This window comes from Sorex fumeus, unplaced genomic scaffold (genome assembly GCF_029834395.1).
Source record: "Sorex fumeus unplaced genomic scaffold, SorFum_2.1 ptg000061l, whole genome shotgun sequence".
In the NCBI taxonomy this organism is placed as follows: domain Eukaryota; kingdom Metazoa; phylum Chordata; class Mammalia; order Eulipotyphla; family Soricidae; genus Sorex; species Sorex fumeus.
This window is the reverse complement of record NW_026606118.1, coordinates 59,334,933-59,360,158: the sequence shown is the minus strand read 5'-3', so window position 1 is coordinate 59,360,158 and position 25,226 is coordinate 59,334,933. Positions and strand designations below refer to the sequence as shown.

The following is a 25,226-nucleotide window of genomic DNA, read 5'->3' as shown; positions in this document are numbered from 1 at the left end:
CCCTGGCTATGAACATGTTTTTTAAAAAGCATAGTGGGATTAGTGATATACAGGTTTCTATTTCCTGTGTTGGCATGAGGAAGAATTCCTTGTGAGAGTCAGGGTGAGGGTGGAAGACATTGCTGCTCAAATGGAAACCAGAAAGGAAACCTGGACGATCCCTTAGATTCCTTTACACCTGCACCAGACCACTGCTAAGCCGAGAAATGCCAGCGACCACTTCGAAAATGAAACAACATTCACGTCTGTCTGACGTGCCATTCGTTGAAAAAATTTCAAAGCTGAAAATACGAATTCTGCAAGCATTAAGAGCTTCCAAAAGGTTCATTTAAACTTCTTGCTTTTCCTTTTTTGGTCTCTGGGCCATGCCCAGTGATGCTTATGGGTTACTGCTTTCTCAGGAATCACACCTGGTGGTACTTAGGGGATCAGATTGCTGTCCGTGGCATGCAAGGAAAGTGCCCTATCCACTGTACTATCCAGCCCCACCACTTTGAAAAAAGCAGCATTCTATTAGGTGTTTAAGCTGATGTGAATTTAAATTGGTTACGTTTTAGTTTCAAGTGGAAATAATTACTGATGAAACCATAATGTCAGTGAGGTCAAGTTTCATATTTCAGTTGGCTTGATTCTTGAAAGTGGCAAGAATTTAGCAAACAGGGCTGGAGATGGGGGTTGTGGGTAGAGGACTTATAACGTGCCAGGGCCTCGGCTCGGGTCCTGGTAGTATAGGATTTCCCTCGGGCAACAATGGGAGTAGCCCCCATGCACCACCGGATGTGTACCCCTAACCCAAATGCAAACATATCTAACAAAGATGTATTTTTCAATTTTGTTGTTGTTGTTTTTGTCCCATACCTGGCGGTGCTTAGGAGACATCCGGGATGCCAGGGATCGAACCTGGGTTGGCTGCAAGCAAGGCAAACACCCAACCCGCCGTACTATTGCTCTGGCCCCCAACAATTTCTCTTTTTCTTTTTGTTGACCTCCATGCAGAGGATTGACTTTGTGACTTCACACAGGCAACGCAAGTGCTGTACCACTGAGCTGCATTCAATTCAAATTCATGCCAATTTGGCAAATTATTTTTGTAAATGAAAGGGCTCTTTTTCACCATTCCGACTACTGACACGGTCGATTCGAAATCCTATCAACCTCCATCCTGTTCTCTTAAACCAGAGTTTAAAACGGCAACAGACCAGAAGTTAGCCATGGAAGGAATCCACTGAAATGACCACTGGCCTCAATGCAACAGTGGCTAGGGTGTCTTTAGGGTATTTGTTGGTTAAACAAATACGAAGCTCTAATTCAAGAGGACAGTTACTCTGGACATGAAAGACGCTAAGCTCAGTCAGTCACATTTAGAAAGTGCTTTTCAATGTCAGATTCTAACTAAAAACAAAAACAAAAAAAACACTCGCTCTCCCCCGCAAAAAAAAAAAAACAACCCAACAAATTCAAGAAAAAGGACCACCAGGGTGATGCATACTTACCAGGAAAAAATCAAAGTGGCCACACAAGGTACCCAGAGCTAGAAAATGCCTCAGTTAATTAGGCCAGAAGGACCCAATCATCAAATGTGCTTCGCAGGGTGAGTTTTACGAACACCCTTCGGTGAAATCTCGGCTGGAAGCCTGGGGTAGGAGTAAGCTGAGCAGGCAGGAAGCAGTCCCGCAGGAGAGTCGCCTGCACCCGTGCGTGCCGTCAGCGCCTACCAGGGCAGGGGGCTGCCGGGCCGGGCCAGGGTGCCTGTGGCTTCTCTTGCGTATACACAGTGCGCCGGCTTGCCTTACCACGGAAAGGTTCACATATAGGGGATTACGATCTACACCACTTCCTGAAAGTTTGTGCAAAAGAATTTCAGAATCTATGAAGGTGCCACTGGAGAAGGAACCATTTTGGACTTCCGCCACAAAGATGCCCAGCGTCAGGAAAACGAAAAGGCCTTTCCTGAACATCTGTGCTCTTCCAACCGACTGGAAGAGCAGCTCTTCACTGGTGAGAGACCAGCCCAAACAGGGTTCGAGTGTCTGTTAAGAAGAGGTAGCCTGCTCAGCCTGAATCGAAAAGGCCCGTGTTAACGTCCGACTAGAAAAGCGGGAAGCGAGGTGGTGCAGGAAAGAATGGGAGAGTCTGCCCTAGAAAGCAGACACTGGAGGAATGATCACAGATACAAAGATTTGGGACGGTCCAGTAACATTTCGAAACTGACTGGCACGAAGAATTTGTTTTCACACACAACAGGAAATGCATTCAAAAAGTCTGATACCAAATGTCTTTTACACTATACAGACCCATTTCGCCACTTGGAATGACCAGGAATCCTTTCCTTTAAGCTTTCAATCTCATGCATACCGAAATTGAGTTGTTAACAAGGCACCAACTTTTATGAATTGTATAAAATTAGTTCACAAAGCTTTATCGGTAAGTGAAAACCAACTCCATTTCTCCCTCCCGACCTCCCCACCCACATCCCACCCCCAGCCCAAATCTGCATTCTGCCACTACTGCCCACCTCTCCCAGGCTCATGTCGGGGTCTGCCGAGGGCCACGCCCCACTGCCAGCCAACCCACTTCCGCAGTTTGTGCCCTTGGATGGTATGCAGGCAAAGCCGGACTAGGGAACCATACAATCACTGACTCTAGAAGCCTTCCTACTCAAAAGAAAAATAAACTCTGCCATCGAGTCCATAGGACACATTAACACTTCTACCGTTTCCAATTTCAGCCATGACATTTAAGAGACACCCGGGATTCTTTACAGCGCCACTGCCCGTCCTCATCCTGAGAGGGGCTGGGTCAAAGCTGGCAAGTGCCCTGCCTAGGCTTTAAGAAGAACTGCAGTTCCTAGCTGTTGAGGGCATTCCCAATTTTTCTTTTCTTCTTCTTTTTCTTCTTTTTTTTTTTTTTAAATGAGCTGGATGCTCATCTCAGAGGCAACCATAAGTAAGAGGGTCAAGCAAGGTTGAGGTAAAAATCATTTCTGAGGCCGGGACGTATTCATCTTGGCTGGCTAGAGCATAAAGTAAACACGCCAGCCAACGACACAGTGTTCCTAACTAGTTGTCTGAGAGGAGGAGGCCCAAAGGTTCGGTTCCGAGATCTTGGGTTTCATTTGGTAGCATCTAGGATACTTCGACTTGGTTATTATTTTCTTCTCCTTAGGATGCTTCGATTTAAAATAAGATGCAACCAGGAAATTAATCTATTTTCAATATGCAAATAAATTAAAGGCAAAGGGAATTTCCCTCGCAATAGCCACTGGCTTATGCAGCAGGAAACTTTTTTCTTCGATAAAATCTCCATAAATACTAAGTTCTCAGTGGCACCTCGTGCTGCCGCGTCTGGTACCCCGGGGTGTGGGCTGTAGGGGACCTTCACGGCCGCAGCTCTGTCAGGACTCGATGCCAACTTCTACTCCAACTGAACCGGTTTACAAATCCTATACGGGGGTGTCAGCTGAGTTAAAGACATTCTATAAAGTCCTTAATCTGCGTAACAATCATTAACATTTTTGGTATAAGATGCTTATTAATTAAAAATGGAAGGTCTTTTCATTTTCCATGAATATATTTTTTAAAACAATCCCCCGCCCCCACAATGGACAGCCTGAGGGATGATAATAATGCCTTTATTCCTTCTCCATTTGTAAGTCTTCTTTTTTCTAGATTTGTAAATAGTGTTCAATGAAAGGAGGCACACTTTATATTTTCTTTTTCACTTTTCTTGTTCTTCTTCTTTTTAAAAAGTCGTTGGGTTTTTCTTTCGCCACGAAGCCATCAGCAAACAGGCTGCCTTCAACATGTGCATTCAGAGTCAAGTTCCCACCAGAGCCCCTGGCAGTGGGACACTTTAAAACAGTGTCCGGGACCGGATGAGGCTGGGCCAAGTTTGTACAAAGACGCCTGCAGCAGACAATATAAACCTAAAGGCATAAAAAATGCCATACGCCATCGCTTCCAAATAAAAGCTAAATATTACAGAAACCTCACAGTGTTGGAAAAAGCAAGTTTAAAATATCGCCACTCCCTCTTTCCTCTGGGGAGAGCCACTTTCTGTCGGAATCTCCTCCGTGTCTCAGTGGTGTCTTGCCTGTCCTCTGGGGGCCTTTCGTCTCGCGGAAGGAGACCCCCAGCTAACGCTCGGGAAATGGGGCTCGGTTGAACACGCTAAGGTTTGCCCCCCGCTCGTGAGCTTCTCTTTCCCACTCTCCCCCCTCCCCCCTTACAGTGACAACTGTCCTTCTACCTGAATTGAAATACTAGTACCAGGTGCTCAGTCAAAAAATGAGCATTCCTGGGGACCGACGGGGGCGACCCCTTGAAGTTTGCATTTAGGAAGAGCAGTGCGTCTAGGGGAAGGATTACGATGGAGAAGGGAAATTCCAGGGAGACGAGTGTTCCTCTGTGAACACCATCGTGCTACTTAGAAAGGGACCCAGGATACAAAGACACACTTCCTTGCACTGGAGTTCAGCCCAAGGTCCCCCGTACTTATCTCCGGGATGGACTGAGGGTGATGGTGGTGGTGGTGGTGTGTGTGTGTGGTGGGGGGGAGGGGGAGGGAGTCAATAAAGGGAAGGAATTGTCAGATTTGGGAAGAGACTGTCTGGACATCCCGGGGGCGGACCCCCAAGCCACTCCCATGCCCAGGAAAGCAAGAACTCCCAAATCTGGCGAATAAGAATAGTTGAGGTCTCCAGGAGCAAGAAGGACGTTGCGGGGCAAGCAAATGCATGCCACGGCAAGGCAGGGAGGGGTGACGTCATGTGGGTGTGCGTCCCTGCCCGCCGCCGCAGGGTCGTCTGGGAGAGCGCCACAGACCACTGGCCTTCCTAACCAAACCCGTACCCGCTGTCCGGCATCTGAAGCAGGGATCTGTTGCCTAGGACCCCGGGCTCCGCATGCAGCCGTGGAGATGTGGCTGCTGTGTTCTACGTGGGGAAATCTGCTCCGTGCATCTTTCTCGACAACGGCTACACCCTGCTGCAAAGGCCACCCACCAGCTTCCGACCCTTGCCGGGATGGTCCCTTCCTCTGCAGGACACGTTCTTCGACTACGCCTTGCACCTCGGATCCCGTTCTGCAAGCTGCTGGCCCAGACCCTCCTCACTGTCCGGGCCCAGTCTTCTCATGCTGCTTCAGGGGTTCTGATTAGCAAGGTGGGGGGGAATCACACAACAGTGGCTCTCCTGGCTGGCTTGGGACCCCCTTCACCCTTCCCTTTTGCTCCTCCCACATCGTCTTCTATTAAGAAGCAACGGATGAAAGAATTTCCATAGCAGTTACTCCTTCACTTTTTTTTTGGGGGGGGCACACCCGGTGATGCCAGGGACCGACCCACAGTTAGAGACACACAAGACAAGTGCCTTAACCCCTTCACTATCTCTTCGGCCCCCAGAAGTTACTTCCTATTTGATTTGTTTCACCGACGGAGGGAAATTTCCAAATCCATTCACAAGAAAGTGACTGTAAACTCTAGGATCGGACACGGTCCCCTGACAGCTGCTCGCTACCCAGTGAGGTAAACCTAGTAATCTGTTACTGCAGTAAACCTTATTATTGTTTTTTTTTTTTTTGTAAGGGGAAAGGAAAATAGACACCGAGAGTTTAAAAGCAAGCCAGTCCGTGATGCGCACCTCCCCTTCAGGGGAATGTCCGTGGTCTGCCCACATCTCTGTTGCTGGACTGCACCTGAGCTTGGAGTTGGGTTTCTGAGATTCTCGGATGGCCCTGAACTGTTCTTTGAGTGTAAAAAAGGATGTAGGCTTGAGTTTTGCACACTTCCTCGACACTGCATACATTCAGCTTTGAGTCATTGCAGTGGACCCAAAAACCTAGGAAACCAAAGGAGAGAGAGAGAGAGAGAGAAATGACCACCCAGCTTGGATGTCCGCTCAGCAAGCACAACGAAGAGATGGAGAAAGGCACAGAGGAGTTCTGAGCAGGACGAGGTTCGCTTTTTCGATGGGGGAAGAGACAAGCATACGAACTCCACAGACCTCCCTGTCACCCGCCTTCCCCCACCCCCACGCCTTCCTCAGTACACCCCACCCCATGGACATTTTTGGTTTGGGGGCCACCCCTGGCGGTGCTGAGGGCTTACTCCTGGCTCTGTGCTCAGGGATCACTTCGAGCAGGACTCTGGGGGCCGTATGTGGTGCCGGGAATCAACCCCGGTTGGCCGTGTGCAAGGCAAGAGCCTTGCCCGCTCACTATATTATCGCTCCGGCCCCTGATGGTCATTTTTGTCCTTGCCTTATGGAGGCTTTCTCACGGCCCACTGGGGCCTCTGTAGGGACAGTCAGGGAACCGCAGGCTCAGAGATACGAGGGAGAAGTGAGGAAATGTAACTAGAGGGAAGTGACCGAGGCAAACTTAGCTGGAATCAAGTTCACGGGCCACCTGAAGGACTGCTGGTTCCAGGTCAGTCCACCTGCCTCCATGCAGTAGCTGGGAGGTTCTGCTCAGGGTGAGACTGAGGCTCTTCGGGAGAGGCCAGACCCCCACGCCCACGGAAAGGGAGGGAAGGGCACAGTGAGAGCACTCTGGAAGGGCACCGTGTGTGAGTTCCTGTCAAGGCTCACAATAATCTTGCGTTGTTGGCGACACAACCAAAATTCAGTTCCAACAGTCTTAATTCGTCCCACCGGAACTGAGCGCATGTCATTGCCCCTTGCGGATGATTGGTGGGATTGAAATAAAAGACAACCGATGGAATGTGGACAAACCAACCCTCTTCCGTGTCCCACACCCCACAGAGTAAAGCGCACGCACCTCCCTCTGTGTTGTAGCAATAGGCTGTGTAGTGTCCTGAGCCAAACCCTTTCCCGTGATGCATGACCACTGCGGAGAGATCATAGGCAAAGGTCTCTTTGTCAAGAGAGGAGAGCATGTCCCTGCAGCAGTAAGGTTCCATGGTTAATACCTGCTCAAAGACGACATGGACCCCAATCTTCTCGCGATGATTACGGCCAGACCACCTAGAACATATATAACAACTGCTTACTGGGAAGAAGCGACATGTTCTGTCTTGGCTGGAGGCAGGTAAAAAGAGGGGGCCTGAGAAAATTAACGGCTCTGGGTCGCCCACATAGGTTTACTGTGAATGTCTCAGGAGGATCTCTGAAACGAGAAATTCCCTCTGCAGTCATCTTTGTTTTTTTCTTTTTGGGTCACACCTGGTGATGCACAGGGGTTCCTCCTGGCTCTGCACTCAGGAATTACTCCGGGCAGTGCTCAGGGGACCATATGGGATGCTGGGAATCGAACCCGGGTTGGCCGCGTGCAAGGCAAACGCCCTACCCGCTGTGCTATTGCTCCAGCCCCAGCCGTCATCTTTCTGTACTGACTGCAGGGCCATCTACACACAGGTTGCTCCGACTATGCCAAAGAGGACCCAAGCCCGGTGGGGCCCGAACAGACACCTGAGCAGGCGAGCCAATCACACAGGGCCAGCCAATCTGCCTGACGGGGTGTCGGACAGTTCATCTCCACAGAAAGCGCAAGGCTCACAGGAGCCAGGCTTTCAGTCCCAAAGAGGCGAGACTGGTTCTCTGCACTTGGAGGACACGAGCCCTCCGCAAAGCCTGTCAAACAGCCAGGGCTGAAGGCCAGTCAGTCACTCTACGGGGAAAGGTGCTTGCCTTGCACGAGGCCCGTCTGTTTGGCTTCAGACACCACATGATCCCCTGAGCGAAGGGTTAGGAATCGCCCCTGAGCACTGTCAGGTATGGCCTCAACACCACCCCATGCCCCCCAAAACCAAAAAAAAACAAAAACAACAACAAAAAAAACCACACCAGCCTATTCGACCACGTGGAAGGTCCCTGAGGAAGCTCACCTGAATCGTTTAAGGTGCAGCCGGAGGACCTGAGGTAGTCTGTAGATCATTAACTGTTTCCTAGCTTCACTCAGAACAAGGGGTTTGGGATTGGATTTTCGTCGTTTGCCTAGATGGTTCGGGAAGGCATAAGACACAGATCGTGAGGAGACTCATTCTCCCTGTGCTCCGGCAGAGACAATGCTTTGCCTCTCAACATACATCCTCCTTAGTTAGCAGAATCCAGCTCCTAGTCCGAACTCTGGCACGACAGGACCAGAGCGGCTCACACCTCACACCTCAGGTCCTTGCATCAAACCCCGGCATTCTTAGTCCCTGGCATGGAAATGCTGAGCCTGACCGGGAGCGGCCTCCAGACCCCCAAGCGTTGCTTCTGAGGCAAACTAAACAAGTGAAAGCAAGGAGGGGAAGATCAGGACGGCAGGCAGGGTGCTTGCCTTGTGAGTGGCCAACCCGGGCTGGATTCCCAGCACCCCGTGTGGTCCGCTGAGTCTGCCAGGAGTGATTCCTGAGCACTGACACTGGAGTAAGCTTTGAGTACCACTGGGTGTGACCCCCAAACAAAGGAAAAGCCCTTATTTTCGTCATAGAGACTTCACTCTACTTCATGCACACAGTTAGTTGCATGCTCTTTGACATGTTATTTGAAACTGTGAACTCTAGTTTCCCCTTTGGTAAAATGAGCCCGACATAGATTTTGGACCTAGGACCAGAACAAAGATAAGGAAACCAGGATGGTGATTTTTTTTTTTTTAAATTAGCCTTGCAGAAACAAGCCTTCAAAATATTGGTTCAAAACTCAGAATTGTGGGGCTGGAGAGATAGCACAGCGGGGAGGGCATTTGTCTTGCATGCGGCCGACCTGGGTTCGATTCCCAGTATCCCATATGGTTCCCTGAGCACCGCCAGGAGTAACTCCTCAGTGCAGAGCCAGGAGGAACTCCTGTGCATTGCCGGGTGTGACCCAAAAAGCAAAAACAAAAAAAAAAACAAAAAAAAAAACCTCAGAATTGTTCCTCTCTACAGAAACCTTTAGTAAAAGGCAAAAGATGTACGTGATCTGAAGAGAAGCCAGAGTACAGTGATTTTAAAAAATAATTTTTTTTTAGGGCTATACCAGATGTACGCAGAGCTTACTCCTGGCTCTGAGCTCAGGGATCACTCCTGGTGGGCTCGGGGGACAATATGGGTTGTGGGGGATCAAATTTGGGCTGTCCGCGGGTAAGACAAAAGCCTATCACTGCAGCCCCAAAGGATGGTAATTTTTCCCCATCATGATTTACTTGTGGCATATAAAATTATTTTCTTAATATTTTTATTAGAAACTCCTGGTTTTGTATTTTTATGCTCTAACTAGTTTGTTTGTTTATTTTTCCCTTTCTGGCCTTTGGGCTGCACCCGGCAGTGTTCAGGGCATCTGTGGTGTCAGGGTATCGAACCTGGGTGAGCAGCATGCCCACATGCATGGCGATTACCTTACCCCCTGCCCTATCTATCGTTTTTCAAACTCGTTTTTTGAACAAAATGCTGGATGTGCAGGACAAGGCGGACAGGCTGGTCACAGTCACCCAGGGCTGAGACTCTCGTTCAGTCTTTAAAGCTACTGAATTGTGAATGAAATGCCTTTCAAAATTGGAGCAGATGAATAACGGAAATAAAGTTCTCCTAATTTCCAAGACAAGGCTTCTCTGTAGCCATCTATGGACAGTTCTGTTGTTCGAGGAATCACACCAGCGGATGAGAATACGAAATTAAGACACCGGTTCATTGTGGCGCCTGAAAACTGCCCGAGTTGTTGCTCTCACAGTCTCAGCACCTGAAGAGCTTGCCGTCTGATTCCAAGTCCTGCCTGCACCCCTCACGAAAGGCAGCAAATCACGGTCTGATGACGTCGCATGGAGCTTTCTGCGACAATAGGTTGCAGAGCTGTGGCTTCTCCTGACACACTGCAGCGGAACAAGGGAGCCAGCGTGGCTGGGACTACAGCGACACTGAGGAAACGCGGGGGCATGAGCAGAGATGGAATTCAAAGGGGCCTCTTCCCATTCACCCAGGGATTGGTGAAAGTGATCGCCGCTTTGCCAGGGAACTGGCAGTGACTGCCTCTCTCGGCAGAGGGCGCATGTGAGCTAACCGGAAGACAATACAGAAGGCGGCTTTGTTTCCCTAAAATGAAATTCACAAAGAAATTACTGATTCAATTGAGATTGATCAGTTCTGTCTCCGTATGATTAAGCTGGTCACCCAGGGAGGGAGCAGGCCGGTAATTCTGAAGCTTCACAAGCAATAGATCAACGTCACTCACTCTTCCCATGTCCATAGCTCTCCTCTCCAGCAATTACTTGAGCTGGATTAGAAACATTCAGACAAATTGGCAGCCAGAAAAATAATCCTTTTTTCAAAAAAAAAAAATCTTTTTCCTTGTCTAGTCTATCAGAGCCAAGAATGGCATTAAAGCTCTTTTTGTTTTCTTTTGGGGTCACATCCAGTGATGTTCAGGGGTACTCCTGGCTCTGCACTCAGGAATTACTCCTGGCGGTGCTCAGGGGACCATATGGGATGCTGGGAATCGAACCCAGGTCGGCCGCGTGCAAGGCGAACGCCCTATTCACTGTCCTGTTGCGCCAGTCCCATCATTAAAGCTCTTACCGTGATTTTCTGTTGCCTTAAAGTGATGTGCTTTCCAAATCACTATCCTCTAACAGAGTAAATTAAATCACTGGCAATATATCTCAATATCTAGCAGGACAGGTAGGTTAGGTCTATAAAAAAATATATATCAAACTGTTTTAAATGACACTTAACAGCAAATATAACTTTTGTCCTGATTCTTAAGAGAATATATTTTCCACAACGGTAAAAAACAAATAAGGGGCTGGAGCAATAGCACAGCGGGTAGGGCATTTGCCTTGCACACGGCCGACCCGAGTTCGATTCCCAGCATCCCATATGGTCCCCTGAGCACCGCCAGGAGTAACTCCTGGGTGCATGAGCCAGGAATAACCCCTGCGCATTGCTGGGTGTGACCCAAAAAAGCAAAAAACAACAACAACAACAACAACAAAAAAAAACGGGGACCGGAGAAATAGTACAGAGGGTAGGGTGCTTGCCTTGCACGTGGCCAACTCAAATTTGGTCACCAGCACCCCAGATGGTCGCCCAAGCACCGCCATGAGTAATTCCTCAGTACCAAGCCAGAAGTAACCTTTGAGCATTGCCAGGTCTGGCCCCGAAACAAAAATCAAAGCAAAGAAAACGAAACAAAACAAAACCCCCATAAGCAACTATATTAAGGACTATCAAAAGGTTTTTCTCACTAAAACTCATCCTTCAAATTATGTAGAAGCAACTGATTTCCAGTTCTCCAAGCATTCACTGTTTTAGTCTCCAGTCTTTCCATGCTCAAACCTCCCAACCTGGCTTTTCCTTGACCCACATTTCCTCAGCAAGGGCTTCAGGCTCAGAACACCCAGTGCACTCTTCATACAGAGGAGCCCTGGGGCCAATCCGGGTGCCCCAGGCCTGGCCTCTGAGTGCTGCCGCTGTGTCCCCAAAACGGACTCTTTCAAGTTAAAACGCCTGGGGGGTGGGGGAAGAGGAAAGAAGAAAAAACGAAAAAAGGGAGAGTAACACCCAGGAATGGCTGAGATTAGTACCAGGAATTTTGCTCCATGAATGGAAGGCCAGCCACAGGCTCTAGGTGAAAAGGAAGCTCAGATAGAGAAGAGAGCACCAAATAAAGGGTGTTGTCAGGGTCCTCCCAGGGTGGGAGAAGCACGCTAAAAGTAGTCGATAGACCAAACATGATTGCCACTCAAAGCCTCTCTTGCAAAACACAGTACCCAAAAGAAGAGAGAGAGAACAAGGGGGAATACCCTGCCACAGAGGCAGGATGGGACGGGGGGGGGGGGGGGGGGGGGGATGAGGGGGGGGATGCTGGGACCCATGGGGATGGATGACGGGCACTGGTGGAGGGATGGGCACTTGATCATTGTATAACTGAAACCCAAGCACAAAATTTGTAAGCCTATAACTGTACCTCATGGTTTTTCACTAATAAAAAAATAAAAAAATAAAAAAAAAATAAAGAAAGATGAAGCTTTGCATATCCAAGGGGGGGAAAATAAAAACGAAAAAAGGTAAAATAAAAACTCCTGGGAAACTGGACTAGGAGACCCACCTCCCTCTTGACTGTGGGAGGCTTCCTGCCCTCTCTACTCCTCTTTCTCTTCTGGTAAAATCTCTTCAGAATTCAGCAAAAAAAATAACAATAAAATTAAATGACCCCACAGAGAAATACTACTTTCCTATGACTCCTCTTGAAAGCTCACGATGGAAAGAAACAACTGTGAGAGAGTCCAGGGTTTGCGGCACCTGTCTTTAACCGCTGCCCACCCTGATTCAACCCCCAGCATCACACGGTCCCCACAAGCACCACCGAGAGTGAGCCCTGAGCCCAGGGCCACATGTAGCCGCCCTGTTCCTCTGGGTGTGACCCCCAAAATAATTCCCTACCTGCAACCAAACAAGACGGCTGCCACGAAGCATCTGACAATTTGCTTCTCTGGCTTCCGGTGCCAATCTTTAACAGCTCTCTGACAGATTTCAATACAGTACCATGGCACTTTTCTGATGGCATGGTCCCCGACACTCTGTGCCACCATGGCCTCTCTGATGATTTTTTTTTTTTTTGGCTTTTTGGGTCATATCCGGCGATGCACAGGGGTTACTCCTGGCTCTGCACTCAGGAATTACTCCTGGCGGTGCTCAGGGGATCATGTGGGATGCTGGGAATTGAACCTGGGTCGGCCGCATGCAAGGCAAATGCCCTACCCGCTGTGCTATCGCTCCAGCCCCTTTCTGATGAATTAAGAACTCGTGACCTTTTGGAGTACTCTGAAGCTAAATATCCACATTCTTAGGGCAAGTCCCCATGTCCGAGCCACACTTAGAAATGCCTCCTAGGTAACAACTCATGTGAGTCACAGCAGGACTCCAAAGGACACACACCTCTCGCTTTTGTTCAAAACAAAACCAAAACCATAGATGCTTGTTCTCAGAAAATGGGAGACCAAAAAAAAAATCCTCTAAGAAGATGTGCCAGAACCACTCAGTATCATCCATCTTACTTCTGACTACAGAGGCAAGAGAGGGGAAAGAGACTGTGATGGGTGGAGGTGTCTGCCTTGCTCAGACATGGCCGACTCGGGCTCAATCCGACACGCATCTGGTCCAGAGCCCTGCCAGAGTGATCCTTGAGCACAGAGCCAGAAGTAAGCCCTGAAAACTATTAGGATGAGGCGCCCCCTCCCCCCAAACAAACAACAACAACAAAAAGAGGCAAGAGAAATGGCTTAAAAGGATTTTTAAGAGCCCCTGCTGCCCTCCACACTCCGGCCAGCACTCACTGTTACACTGGTCACAGGCGTAGATTCTCCCTTCCAGGGCTTCTGTCTCCGTGAACTTGGCCAGCATCTCAGTGAGCAGGCACTCGGTCTGATTCAAAGGGACAAACCCCTTCTCTATGCAGTGATAGCGTTCGGGGAATTCCAGGGACAAATCCCAAAAGGGCTCAATGGTATTGGATTTATAATTGCATGATACACATGTGACCTAGAATGAAAAGACACATAAACTTGACCAAAGCTAAATGTACAGTTACACACACACACACACACACACACACACACACACACACACACACACACACCACCCCAAAACAAGTGTAATATTAAAACAAGAAGTCTGACTTGAATGTAGAGAATCAGAGCATACCAATTCTGGCATATGTTTATAACTATGTTTATAACAACTGGCTGGAACTGGAAAATCGTGAAACACAAAAGACAATTCTCCACCAGCGCATGGGATTCTGTGCCGCAGAGCTGTACACTCAAGCTAGCATGGGTCTTTCCAGGAATTAGGCTGAGATGGAAGATATGCAAATTCCTGTCTGCTTCTCATCCGATTTCCTCCTCCAGTTTTCACCGGTTTCTTCCACTCCAACTTGCTTCTCCTTTTGCCCTGGTTTCTTGCAGCAATTCAACACGGATCCCTGTGCCTGCATAATCTCTAAGTACCTCGTGATTAGACCTCTTCTCCCATTATAAATTTCCCAGATGTCCCTTTCTTCGGAAGAACTCTCACGGACTAGAGGAAGTGCTTATAAATACTCTCCTTTCACATGCAAAAACAAAAGCAAGTATTTTTTTTTTTCCTATTCCACTAACCCTTCTCAGGAAAACCTAAATATGAAAACATCAAACCTCAGAGGCATGGGAGCAAAGTTTAGAGGCTTTCTCCGAATCTCATTACCCACCCTTTATTTTTGAAGTCTACAATGTTCTTGTTTGGGGGGGGGGGGGCAGGTCAGGAGATGGCTTAAAAGGCTGGAACAAAAGCCTGGGATGAGCCCTGGGTTCGACCCCCAACTTCTCATGGTCTCCGGAGCCCCTGGCAATACTGGGGAAGCCCCAAGAAAAGACAAACAAGCAGGAACACGCAGTAGATGAGATCCCAACGTTCTCCTGAATCGCCTCACAGTGCTTTATCTATGAGCCGCTGTTTATGTTTCAACATGAAAAGAAGGTCCGAGAAATGAAAGGGAATGGGGAATCGGATGGAAGATTGTTTAACTTTCTGCATCCTCCTAGCCAGCCAGCTTCCTTCCTCATATAAAGAACGCCTAGGAAGGATTAGCTTTTTTTTTTGGGGGGGGGCTTTTTGGGTCACACCCAGTGATGCTCAGGGGACCACCTGGGATGCCAAGGATCGAACTTGGGTTGGCCTTGTGCGAAGCAAACAGCCTCCCCTCTGTGCTACCTGGCCTGTGACAGAATGACAGTCTGTGGATGCCATGGGAAAGCCTGGCCAGCGTGGGAGAGGCCCTGCATTCCTCCCCTGCGCCCACAACCCCTGACCTGGAGAAAGTGAAAAAGGAAAAAAAAAAAAATCAAGTGACCCGAATGAGGGTTAGAAACAGGTTGTTCAATTTCCTCAAACTGATCAACCGATGGCAGGACAGATAAGGAAGGGGCCCTCAGAAATAAGGTGAAAGACAGTTCGGGGATCAGAGATCATGGGTTCCACCCCTGGCACCCAAGACTGGGTGCACTCCTGCACCCCGCTCCCCGGCACCCAGGTCCACGCCCGCCACCCCGCTCCCCGGCACCCAGGTCCACGCCCGCCACCCCGCTCCCCGGCACCCAGGTCCACGCCCGCCACCCCGCTCCCCGGCACCCAGGTCCACGCCCGCCACCCCCGCTCCCCGGCACCCAGGTCCACGCCCGCCACCCCGCTCCCCGGCACCCAGGTCCACGCCCGCCGCCCCGCTCCCCGGCACCCAGGTCCACGCCCGCCACCCCGCTCCCCGGCACCCAGGTCCACGCCCGCCGCCCCGCTCCCCGGCACCCAGGTCCACACCCGCCACCCCCGCTCCCCGGCACCCAGGTCCACGCCCGCCACCCCCGCTCCCCGGCACCCAGGTCCACGCCCGCCGCCCCGCTCCCCTGCACCGGGTCCAGGCACGGCAAGGGCCCTAGGGCACCCCTCGGAGGCTCCCCCAGCACCAAACACATACCCGAGAGAGGAGAGCGGGGACCAGATCACCACCCACAAGGCCCTCAAAGCACACTGAGTAATGGGTGGCCCAGCCAGCATCTTAACTAGGCGCAGGCTGGCTACTCCGCAGGGGCCCTGGGGGTGGGCGGCCACGCGCGCGCGCGCACACACACACACACATACACACACGCGCGCACGCTTGTGCCGCCTGCGTCAGGGGGCACGGGGGCAGGGGCGGGCACGCACCACCTACCTGGCTGCGCAGCTGCCCGTGAAATATGGTGTTCACCACCTTCAGGACCTGCTTGGTGAGCTTCCTCTGCGAGAGCGGGATGAGGATGCGGCGCCGCGTGCCCTCGGCCTCCAGCTCCTGCTGCACCTTGTGCAGCAGCTCGCAGAGGAACTCCTGCGCGTCCTGCTGGTCGCAGCCGCGGAAGGCGGGGATGAGGCTCCAGACCGAGTGCAGCATCGCGAAGGGCGACACGAGCGCCCACTTGCCGGACCACATGACGCGGAAGAGCGTGTGCAGCTCGTGGCAGAGGGAGATGTGCTTGGAGCGCGGCTCCTTGTCCTGGACCAGCTCCAGGCGGCGGCCCAGCGAGGCGGCGGCCCCCGCCCCGTCGCGGCAGAGGCCCGCGGCGGCGGCGCCCCACGCCTGGGCCCGCGGCCCCTCGCCGCCCCGGGGCGCCAGCCCGGGCAGCGGGGCGCTCCCGTGGGCGGCCGTGGAGAGCAGCTGCTCCGTCTGCGACGGGTCGAGGTTCAGGAAGCACTCGCGGAACTTGCGCAGGTGGCTGAGCACCTGCAGGATGGAGTTCATGTAGCACGTGTTGCCCAGGTTGCGCAGGCCCGTGACGCCGGGGGCCACGGCGGCGGGCGCGCGGCGCGGGGCGCGGCCGGCGGCGGCGGCGGCGGCGGCGGCGGCGGCGGCGGGGGCGCGCGGCGCGTGCCCGCGGGGCGCGCCGTGCAGCAGCAGGCGCGCGCTCTTGCGCGGGGGGCGCGCTGGCCAGCTCCTCCAGCAGCCGCCGCTTGACCTCGCGCCGCCGCTGCCGCGCCGCCTCCTTGGCGCGCTCCCGCGCCTCCTGCCGCCGCTGCTGCTCCAGGCGCGCGCGGCCCCGCGAGCTGCGCTGGAACCACACGCGCAGCGTCCGGGCCAGCAGGCGCTGCCGCCGGTACCAGAGCGCCGTGAGCATCTGCGGCGGGGGCGCCGTTGCCGCCGCCGCAGCTGTCACTGTCGCCGCGGCCGTGGCCGTGGCCGCCGCCGCCGCCGCATCCTTGCCCGCATCCTCGCCCGCCGCCCGCGAGCGCAGCGTGGGGCCGCGCCGCGCCCGCGGCTCCTGCCGGGGCCCGCGCACGGCCAGCAGCGCGCTGCGCAGCAGCTTCAGGTCCCCCTCGGGGTTGTCGTTGAGCACGTAGTCCTCGCACACGTAGCAGAACACGTAGAGGTCGCGCACCTCCATGGCCAGCGGGTGGCCCGTCGCCCGGAAGTGCTGCAGCGCGTGGTCCTCGAGGTAGCGGCCGCACGCCACGTGCGAGCACTTGAGGCAGGCCCACGCCGACTCGGTGGCGGCGCAGTCGCGGCAGCGCCACTTCTGCGGGTTCAGGATGGAGTGGTCCTGGGCCAGCCGCAAGCGCCCCACGTGCTTGCATCTATCCATGGCTCAGGCCAGCGGCCGCTCCTGCAACCTGGCGGGGAGTGGGGGGCGGGAGAGAGGGACAGAGCGCGCTTTCAGCAGGGGGGCTTCCGAGGGGGGCAGGCTTGCACGCAGCCTGCGACGCAACCAACAGAGGTTTGCAATTCAAAGTTGGGTCCCAGGGGCTGGAGAGAGAGCACAGCCCGGAGGGCGTTTGCCCCGCACGCAGCCGACCCAGGTTCGAGTCCCAGCATCCCATGTGGTCCCCCGAGCACCGCCAGGAGTAACTCCTGGGTGCACAGTAACCCCTGTGCATCGCCGGGTGTGACCCAAAAAGCAAAAAAAAAGAAAAACAGCTGGTTCCCAATTTTGGGCGGGGCGTTCCCCTTGCATGCGCCCGACCCTGGTTCCATCTCCCGCATCCCCTGAGCACCGCCAGGAGTAGTACTCCCTGTGCACTGCGCAGTGTGACCCCCCCCCAAAAAAAAAAATAGCTCCCTTTGGAAGGACTAAACGATGAGAAAAAAAGGTAAAACTCGGTAGAGACTGAGAATGACCTTAGAACAATTCCATATTCCTTAAAAAAGGAACAAGACCAGGAAGATACAGTAGAAGGGGCGAGAAGCTTAGGACCAAATATCGTTTTTTGTTTCTACTTGTTCTGTGTTTCGGGGCATCTGGTATACCACGCTGTGAACCCAAAAGGGCACCGTCCCACCCTTGAGCTGTAACTATGTAGCACTACACTGTCCTCCCATTGTTCATCGATTTGCTCCAGCGGGCCCAGTAACGTCTCCATCGTGAGACTTGTTGTTACTGTGTTTGGTATATCGAATACGGGGAGCTTGCCAAGCTTTGCTGTGCTGGCGAGATACTCTCAGTAGCTTGCCGAGCTCTCAGAAAGGGCCAGAGGAATTGAACCCTGGTCGGCCGCAGCCGCGTGCAAGGCAAATGCCCTACCCGCTGTGATATTGCTCAATAATTTAAGATTTTTGTGCTACACCCACTGGGCTCAGGGGTCATTCCTGGTGGTGCTCAGGGAACCACAGTTGATCAAACCCAGGTCGGCCACATGCCAGACAAGCACTGAAACCTCTGAACTCTCTCAGGCCCTGGCTGAGCAACTTTATGTCTCTAGCTTGGAGCCTTTAGGCAAACTAACTACTCTAACTATGGTTCCTTAATTTGAACTCTGGCCAACTTGATGTTTCTTCAGCCTGCTTTAATGTTTGAATGTCAGCTAAGTCTTACACTGGGCTGATTTGTGTTCCTTACAGAACGCCATCGCCCTGATTTCACACTGACTGCGCCTAACTGGTCACCGGGGGCGAGCAACTTGTATTCTGAAGCGTCTCAGAGCTGATTCCAAGGTCCGCCAGATGAAAGCCTTTGTGTGTATCATACTGATCACATCCTGCCTGTGTGAGACAGGACAGGAAGGGCGAGGAGAGACAGCTGGTGTTTCAGATATCAGGAGGAAAGATGGAGACCCTCACACCAAAAGGCAGTCTTGTTTGTCTGTTGGGCCCACACCCCACTAAGCTCAGGCATCACGCGTGGGTCTGTACTCAGAATCACCCGCGGTGGAGCTCTGGGACAGCATGTGATGCCAGGGACGGAACCAAAGCATCAAATTTGATGGCTGGCAGCATCAAAGCAAATGCACTACCCTCAACAGGCAATCTTTGGTGGATTTCAATGTATTTCATACTAGGACAGCTGTCTTATCCACCATACTATCTCTCCACACTAAAATCTCCATTTTATTTATTTATTTATTTTTTTAGTGCCGGGGTCTGAATGCTTATAAGAGGCTCCAGAGCTACTCAGGCTCTGAACTCAGGGTTCACCCCTTGCAGGCTTGGGTGGCCATATGGGATGCCAGGAATCACACCCGGGTCAGCTGTGTTCAGGGCAAGTGCCCTACATGCTGTACTATCTCTCCGGCCCCATGTATTTCCACTTAAGGAACAACTTATATTCCTGTTAAGAATAAGCCCTGAGCACAGAGCCAGGAGTAAGCTCTGAGAACTGCTGGGCGTGTCCAAAAAACAAACAAAACCCAAAAATACTATTTGTACCTGGAAACCTCAGAACCATTTTATTAACCCATTACAACAAAGGGATGAAGAATTCACAGGAATCTAAGGTCCAAGCGAGCTTCCTGTAATAATGAAAATGCTCTTATCTGCATACCAATAATAGACTAAAGCATGTGACTTCTGAGGACTAGTGGCTAGTGAGACAGAAGAACTGAACTTTCCACTGTACCCAATTTAAATTTACTCACATGTGGCTAAAAGCTGCAGTATTGGAAAGCAGAGACTTTGGGGCCACAGAGAGTACAGTGGATAAGGGGCTTGCCGCGAACGTGCACAACCCAGGTTTGATCCCTTGTACCTCATATAATTACCTGGGCCTGCCAGGAGTGAGTCCTGCGCACAGCTGCGTGTGGTCCAAAATCTCTCTGTCTCCGTCTCTGTCTCTCTCCCATAGACACACAGTCCCACAGTGAATCATATCTGAATACTCTTGTAACTCAAAACCTAGCAAATCCCCATTTTGTCCAACAGGGTCGATGTCTTCAGGATTTAACTGCTACTGAGATCTCATCACATGACACATAGACAGCCTCAAATCCTACAAAGAAAGAATATTTCTGTTAACAGGAAGGAGCATGGCAATGTAACATGCAGAACATTAAATCAACTCCTGTGCAAGAAAAACTATGTTGGAACAACCGAAAGTCAAACAGAAACACACACACACACACACACAACCAAAAGTCAAACAGAAACACACACACACACAACCAAAAGTCAAACAGAAACACACACACACACACACAACCAAAAGTCAAACAGAAACACACACACACAACCAAAAGTCAAACAGAAACACACACACACACAACCAAAAGTCAAACAGAAACACACACACACACAACCAAAAGTCAAACAGAAACACACACACAACCAAAAGTCAAACAGAAACACACACACACACAACCAAAAGTCAAACAGAAACACACATACACACACACACACAAACACACAACCAAAAGTCAAACAAACACGCACGCACGCACAGAGTCACACAGTGTGCCCATTCCATAGGCTCTCCAAGGGGAGCTGTCAAATGGGAAGGGCACTCTGGAAATTCTTTCGATTCCATTTTCTGATCTATAAATCTGCTGAGCTGGCGCCTCCTGGCCTGCACTGCCCTGTCCCAGTACAAATCTGCTGTGGTGACTCACTGACCTGCCATATGGCAGAGGAAATCCACTCAGGAAAACAACGGACAGGTCTGCGGCTCATCACACTGGGCAAAGCTCGGCAGGCTGGCTTCTCTCTGATCCAGAAATGGAAAGCTCTCAAAAGCGACGACACACAAGAAAAAAGCTAACCTGGAGCCAGAGAGACGATCCAGCAGAAAGGTGCCAGCATTGAAGGCTGCTTGCCTGAAGGTGGCTGAAAGGAGCTTCCATTCCTGGCAATGCATATGATCAATCCCTGAGCACGACCTGGAGTGACCCCTGAGCACAGAACCAGGAGTGAGCCCTGGGTACAGCCGGTGTGCCCCTCCAGGCAAAACTAATTCAGCTCACACACAAGTCGAGAATAAAGAGCACACAACTTCAGGTATACTTGGTTCAAAAAACTATGTGTTTAGACTCCCCTCGGGGCCAGAGCGATAGCACAGCGGGTAGGGCGTTTGCCTTGCACGCGGCCGACCTGGGTTCAATCCCCGGCATCCCATATGGTCCCCCAAGCACCGCCAGGAGTAATTCCTGAGTGCAGAGCCAGGAGTGACCCCTGAGCATCACTGGGTGTGACCCCCCCCAAAAAAACCCTCCCCTCTCAGGTACATTATTTCAGAACAATCCCTAACACCCTCAGGAATGAAACAAACTGGAGTTCCTATTTTATTATGTACCTCTTTCTTTTGCAGTTCTCAAGGACTGTACCAGTCTTAACATTGCCACTTAAAACATATCACATCTGATGTGGCAGGCATACAATATTCAAAAGAGGAAAAACTTGCAGTGGTGAGAGTTAAAGGCCAATTCTACATCAATAAATAGTTTGACAGTTTTAATCTTCTGTATACCTTGGTCCATGGGAAATGTAAAACCTGACAAGTAATAGTTTTTAATTCTTTGAACAGTCATACTTTTTCTTTTCAAAATCTAAATAAGGTAATCAAGTAACTAGTGTCAGTTTTGAATAATTAAATTATAGAGGCATCACTAAACGTTAAGGGAAGGTAACAAAACATTTCTCATTCTTGAGCCAGAGAAATTGTACAGTGGGTAAACAAAAAAAAAAATCTCATTCTTGCCTTTCTTTACGAGAAACTTCTAGATTTTAGCACATCTTTTTCTTATTGTTGCTGTTCTGGGCCACATCCGGTGGTGCTCAGGGCTTATTCCTGGTTCTGTGCTCAGCGATCTCTCCTTGCTTGGGGGGACCATGAGCACAGCATTTTGAATAAGGTCTGCCTTTGACAGAAGATGACTAAACCGTGCAAATCATCTTGGAAAACCTATAGCTTGAAATATCATGTCTTTTAAGCATATAACTCCAATTCTTCTTGAATAAATAATATCTTAGTGGACCCTAACTGTATTAAATTCAAGTAAAATTTCTGGCGGTAAAAACCAATCAAAAAGAAAAAAGGAAGACTCTAATTTTACGAGATTTCCATTTCTTCTCTCATTGTACTGCTTTCCTCTCAGTTCTTCGATAAGGACTGTGGAATAATCCTGCACGGTCTTGGTGAGACCAAGTGGCATAAATTCCAGCTTCAGAAAGAGTAGACACTATGGTAACATGCTGACAGCCTTCATTTACATAAAAGAATACTAATTACGTGGCATCATCAACATCTGCGATTCTGCTCACTGCCATATGCGACAGCACTGGGTATTTTAACCCTTCAACTTACTGAATGTACCCTGAATTACGTCTACCACAAAAACCCTGCCAAGATGGTATACACAGAGAATACAGTTTTATAAGAAAACCAGCGTTAAGATGAATTGTTTCTTAGCTAATATTTCCAAGAGATGAAAGATCGTTTAACATTAATATGCAATTAAGAAAAATATCCCCCAAACATAACAATCACATTAATATATAGTTAGTAATCTCCAATGGAACATTCTAGAGTGTTGTACAGTGTTTCTAAAGACTATTAAAAATTCAGTGAGAGCCGGAGCAACAGTACAGCAGCTAGGGTGCTTGCCTTGCACATGGCTGACCTGGGTTCGATCCCTAGCATCCCATATGGTCTCCCCCGTGCACCTCTAGGAATAATTCCTGAGTGCAGAGCCAAGAGTAACCCCTGAGCACCATCAAGTGTGGCCCCGAAAGGAAGGCAAAAAATAAAAACACCCAAATAACAGTCCAGTCAAAAAAAACCTTTAGAATTTTTCTATTATGGCAATAAAGCTGGCAAGGGCTGCATAGGCAGTGGCTCTCAGTCAGAGGAATACTATGTGCAGGGAATGCTATGCCTGTAACTTCACTGGCATCAGAAATCGAAGCTGACGGGAGATGGAGGGGCAAGCCTATAGGCTGATGTCTCTCTTACTCGCATTAAGATGTATTTGCTCCAAAAAGGTGTTGGGAAGATCCTCCCAGGATGGGAGAAGCATGCCGAAAGCAGACTATAGACCGAACATGACTGCCACTCAATGCCTCTTTTGCAGACCACAGCATTCAAAAGGAGAGAGAGAAAACAAAAGGGAGTGCCCTGCCACAGAGGCAGGGTGGGATGGGGGGGCTGGAGGGTGGGAGGGATACTGGGATCATTGCTGGTGGAGAATGGGCACTGGTGGAGGGATGGGCAATCGATCACTGTATAACTGAAACCCAAGCACAACAACTTGTAAGTCTACAACTGCACCTCATGGTGTTTCACTAAAATTAAAAAATAAAAAAAAACCTAAGTCGAATGGAAAAAAAAAAGTTGTATTTGCTCCAAAGGGGAAGAACAAGCCGGCTTCATTTAGGGAGCTCAACGTACCATCCTGGTTTGCCCAGGGCAGGGGTCATGCCTGGCACCATGTCGGGATACAAAGGCAGAGCCTGGAATCTGGACTCAAGCTCTGCTCTGCACCAAGACCAGCCTGTCTGACCCCACGAAGCGCCTGAAACAGGCTGGGTGCTCTGGCCTTTCCTTCCTGTTCTCGGGTTTGCTTTCTTTCTCTGCACTGCTGGTTACTGTCACTGGTCTGAAGGGATACGTACTATCCTCACCATCCTTGACACTAGTGGAGGCTCTTTTCTCTGGCTTTCGTTTTGATTTTTGGGCTGTACCTGGTGATGCTCAGAGGTTTCTCCTGGCGCTGCTCTCAGGGATCACTCCCGGTGGATTCAGGGGATCATATGGGACGCCAAGGACAGAACCTGTGTCGGCTGCGGGCCAGGTAAGCGTCTCCCCCGCTGTACTTCTCTCTCACCCCCCTTTTCTTTTTGCCTGCTTTATGTCTGACAAGAGTGCAATGTCATGGTCATGTTCACCACAACTCTGTAACAGCTTCAGTTCACGCAATTTTCTCAAAGACCATTAGCAGCTTCCTTATAGCTAAGTTCAATCTTCTTCCCCTTCTGTGGGGGGCTGATTTTTGAACCCAGGGTCTCATATACGTACAAGGCAGGTGTTCTACCACTGAGACACATCCACGGCCCTAAGTGCTCTTCCTCAGTCACCATCCACGTCTCATCTGCAGCTGGCCCGACACACGCTCAACTGTGGGCGACCCAAAGCCTGTGTTTTTCTCCTCAGCTGTGATCACACCTTTTATATGTGTGTCTCTTCCTTGAAATGTGGGCTTTCTGTTCTGTTCTCAGTGATTTCATCTATTCCGATGACAAGTATGACTTCTAGACTAGATAATGCCTTTTAGTAACATAAACTTTTTTACGGGCTGGAGCGGCAGTAGAGAGGGTAGGACGCTAGTCATGCACACGGCCAAGCTGGTTCCGAATCTGGTTGCAAATCCCCAGCACCAAATCTGGTCCCCTGAGCCCCACCACAAGTGAGTCCTGAACATACACAGGTGTGGTGCAAAAACAACAAAAAAATCCCCAAACCAAAAATTACACACACACACACACACACACACACATCTCCTTATTGAGTTATTATTTAAAAATCCACCAGACCCATCAAATTCACTAATTTAAAGCATGTAATTCAGGCCTGGGAGAGTCCTGAATTGTCTTCAGTAGCAGAGCACATGCCTTGGGTTCAGTTGGCAGCGCCTCACTGGGCAAAGTGAGGCATAACCGTCACGACAATAGCAAGAACATTTTTCCACACATACAACTTAATTACCGGTATGTTCACAGAGTCCTAGAATCACTTCTGGATCTATTTCTATTTCATTGTAGAGTCTCGGTTTTAGGTGGAATATTCACAGTTTGCTACCGGATACTATTATTTTGGTAAAACGAAGGTACTGAAAATCTGCTGCCCTCTTTGGCCGGGTAGTAGCAATGACGCGCTGAAACGCACCCACTGTTTCTTCCAGGCCTCCCTGTGATCAAGACACTGAGGTGGCCGACTGAAGGGCGAGGACTTGCCACTTGTGGCTGAAGCTCAGCTCGCTGGCTTTCAAGGGATCATCAGGCTTTCGGATGCACTGACCCACACCCCCGTGCAAAAATGATCTGTGCCTAGAACTGGAACCCACTTGCCCAGGGGGTATCTGACTAGGGGCAGCGTAGCCGAAGACGACTTCTTACAGTACAGAGAAGGCCTGAAAGCTCTGGGAGAACACACACAGAATAAGCAGGCTGGTTGTGGCACGGGAAAGGAGGCTGCTTCAGTGGCTCACGCTGCCTCCGACCCGACGTGCTGCTCCTCACAGCCCTGTGTGGTGTCCACGGGGCTCCCGACCAGCGAGGGGGACAGTGAGGTCCAAACTCGGTTATCTCTCTTCGACTCTGACCACACAGAAGAATGAAGTCCCTGCCCGAGAGCAAGTCCAGGTAATAAACCTTCCAGCTCTGACCACGGGGTTCATGTGCATAGGCCTCCAAAGTCCCATGTTCTTCGTTAGCAGTGAGGCGGGCAGTCGCCAAACTATACACGTCTGTGTGGGTACAGATGTCATGTACCGACATCTATGTCAAAACATTTTGTTATATATATATATATGTTGCTTTTTAGGTTATGCCTGGT

At 50.5% G+C, this 25,226-nt stretch overlaps 1 protein-coding gene and 1 pseudogene across 1 annotated transcript in view; both read right to left on the bottom strand.

The window, feature by feature from the left end:
* Positions 1-5,593: 5,593 nt before the first annotated feature.
* Positions 5,594-25,226, bottom strand: part of USP49 (ubiquitin specific peptidase 49) — a 79,053-nt gene continuing 59,420 nt past the window's right edge. The window contains 6 exon segments of the mRNA XM_056126419.1: positions 5,594-5,836; positions 6,777-6,982; positions 7,843-7,951; positions 13,251-13,455; positions 15,656-16,396; positions 16,398-17,085. Coding sequence (XP_055982394.1) covers positions 5,646-5,836; positions 6,777-6,982; positions 7,843-7,951; positions 13,251-13,455; positions 15,656-16,396; positions 16,398-17,057 — 2,112 coding nt within the window. The 5' untranslated portion in view covers positions 17,058-17,085 and the 3' untranslated portion in view covers positions 5,594-5,645.
* On the bottom strand, positions 8,826-8,922 carry LOC130034898 (uncharacterized; annotated as a pseudogene).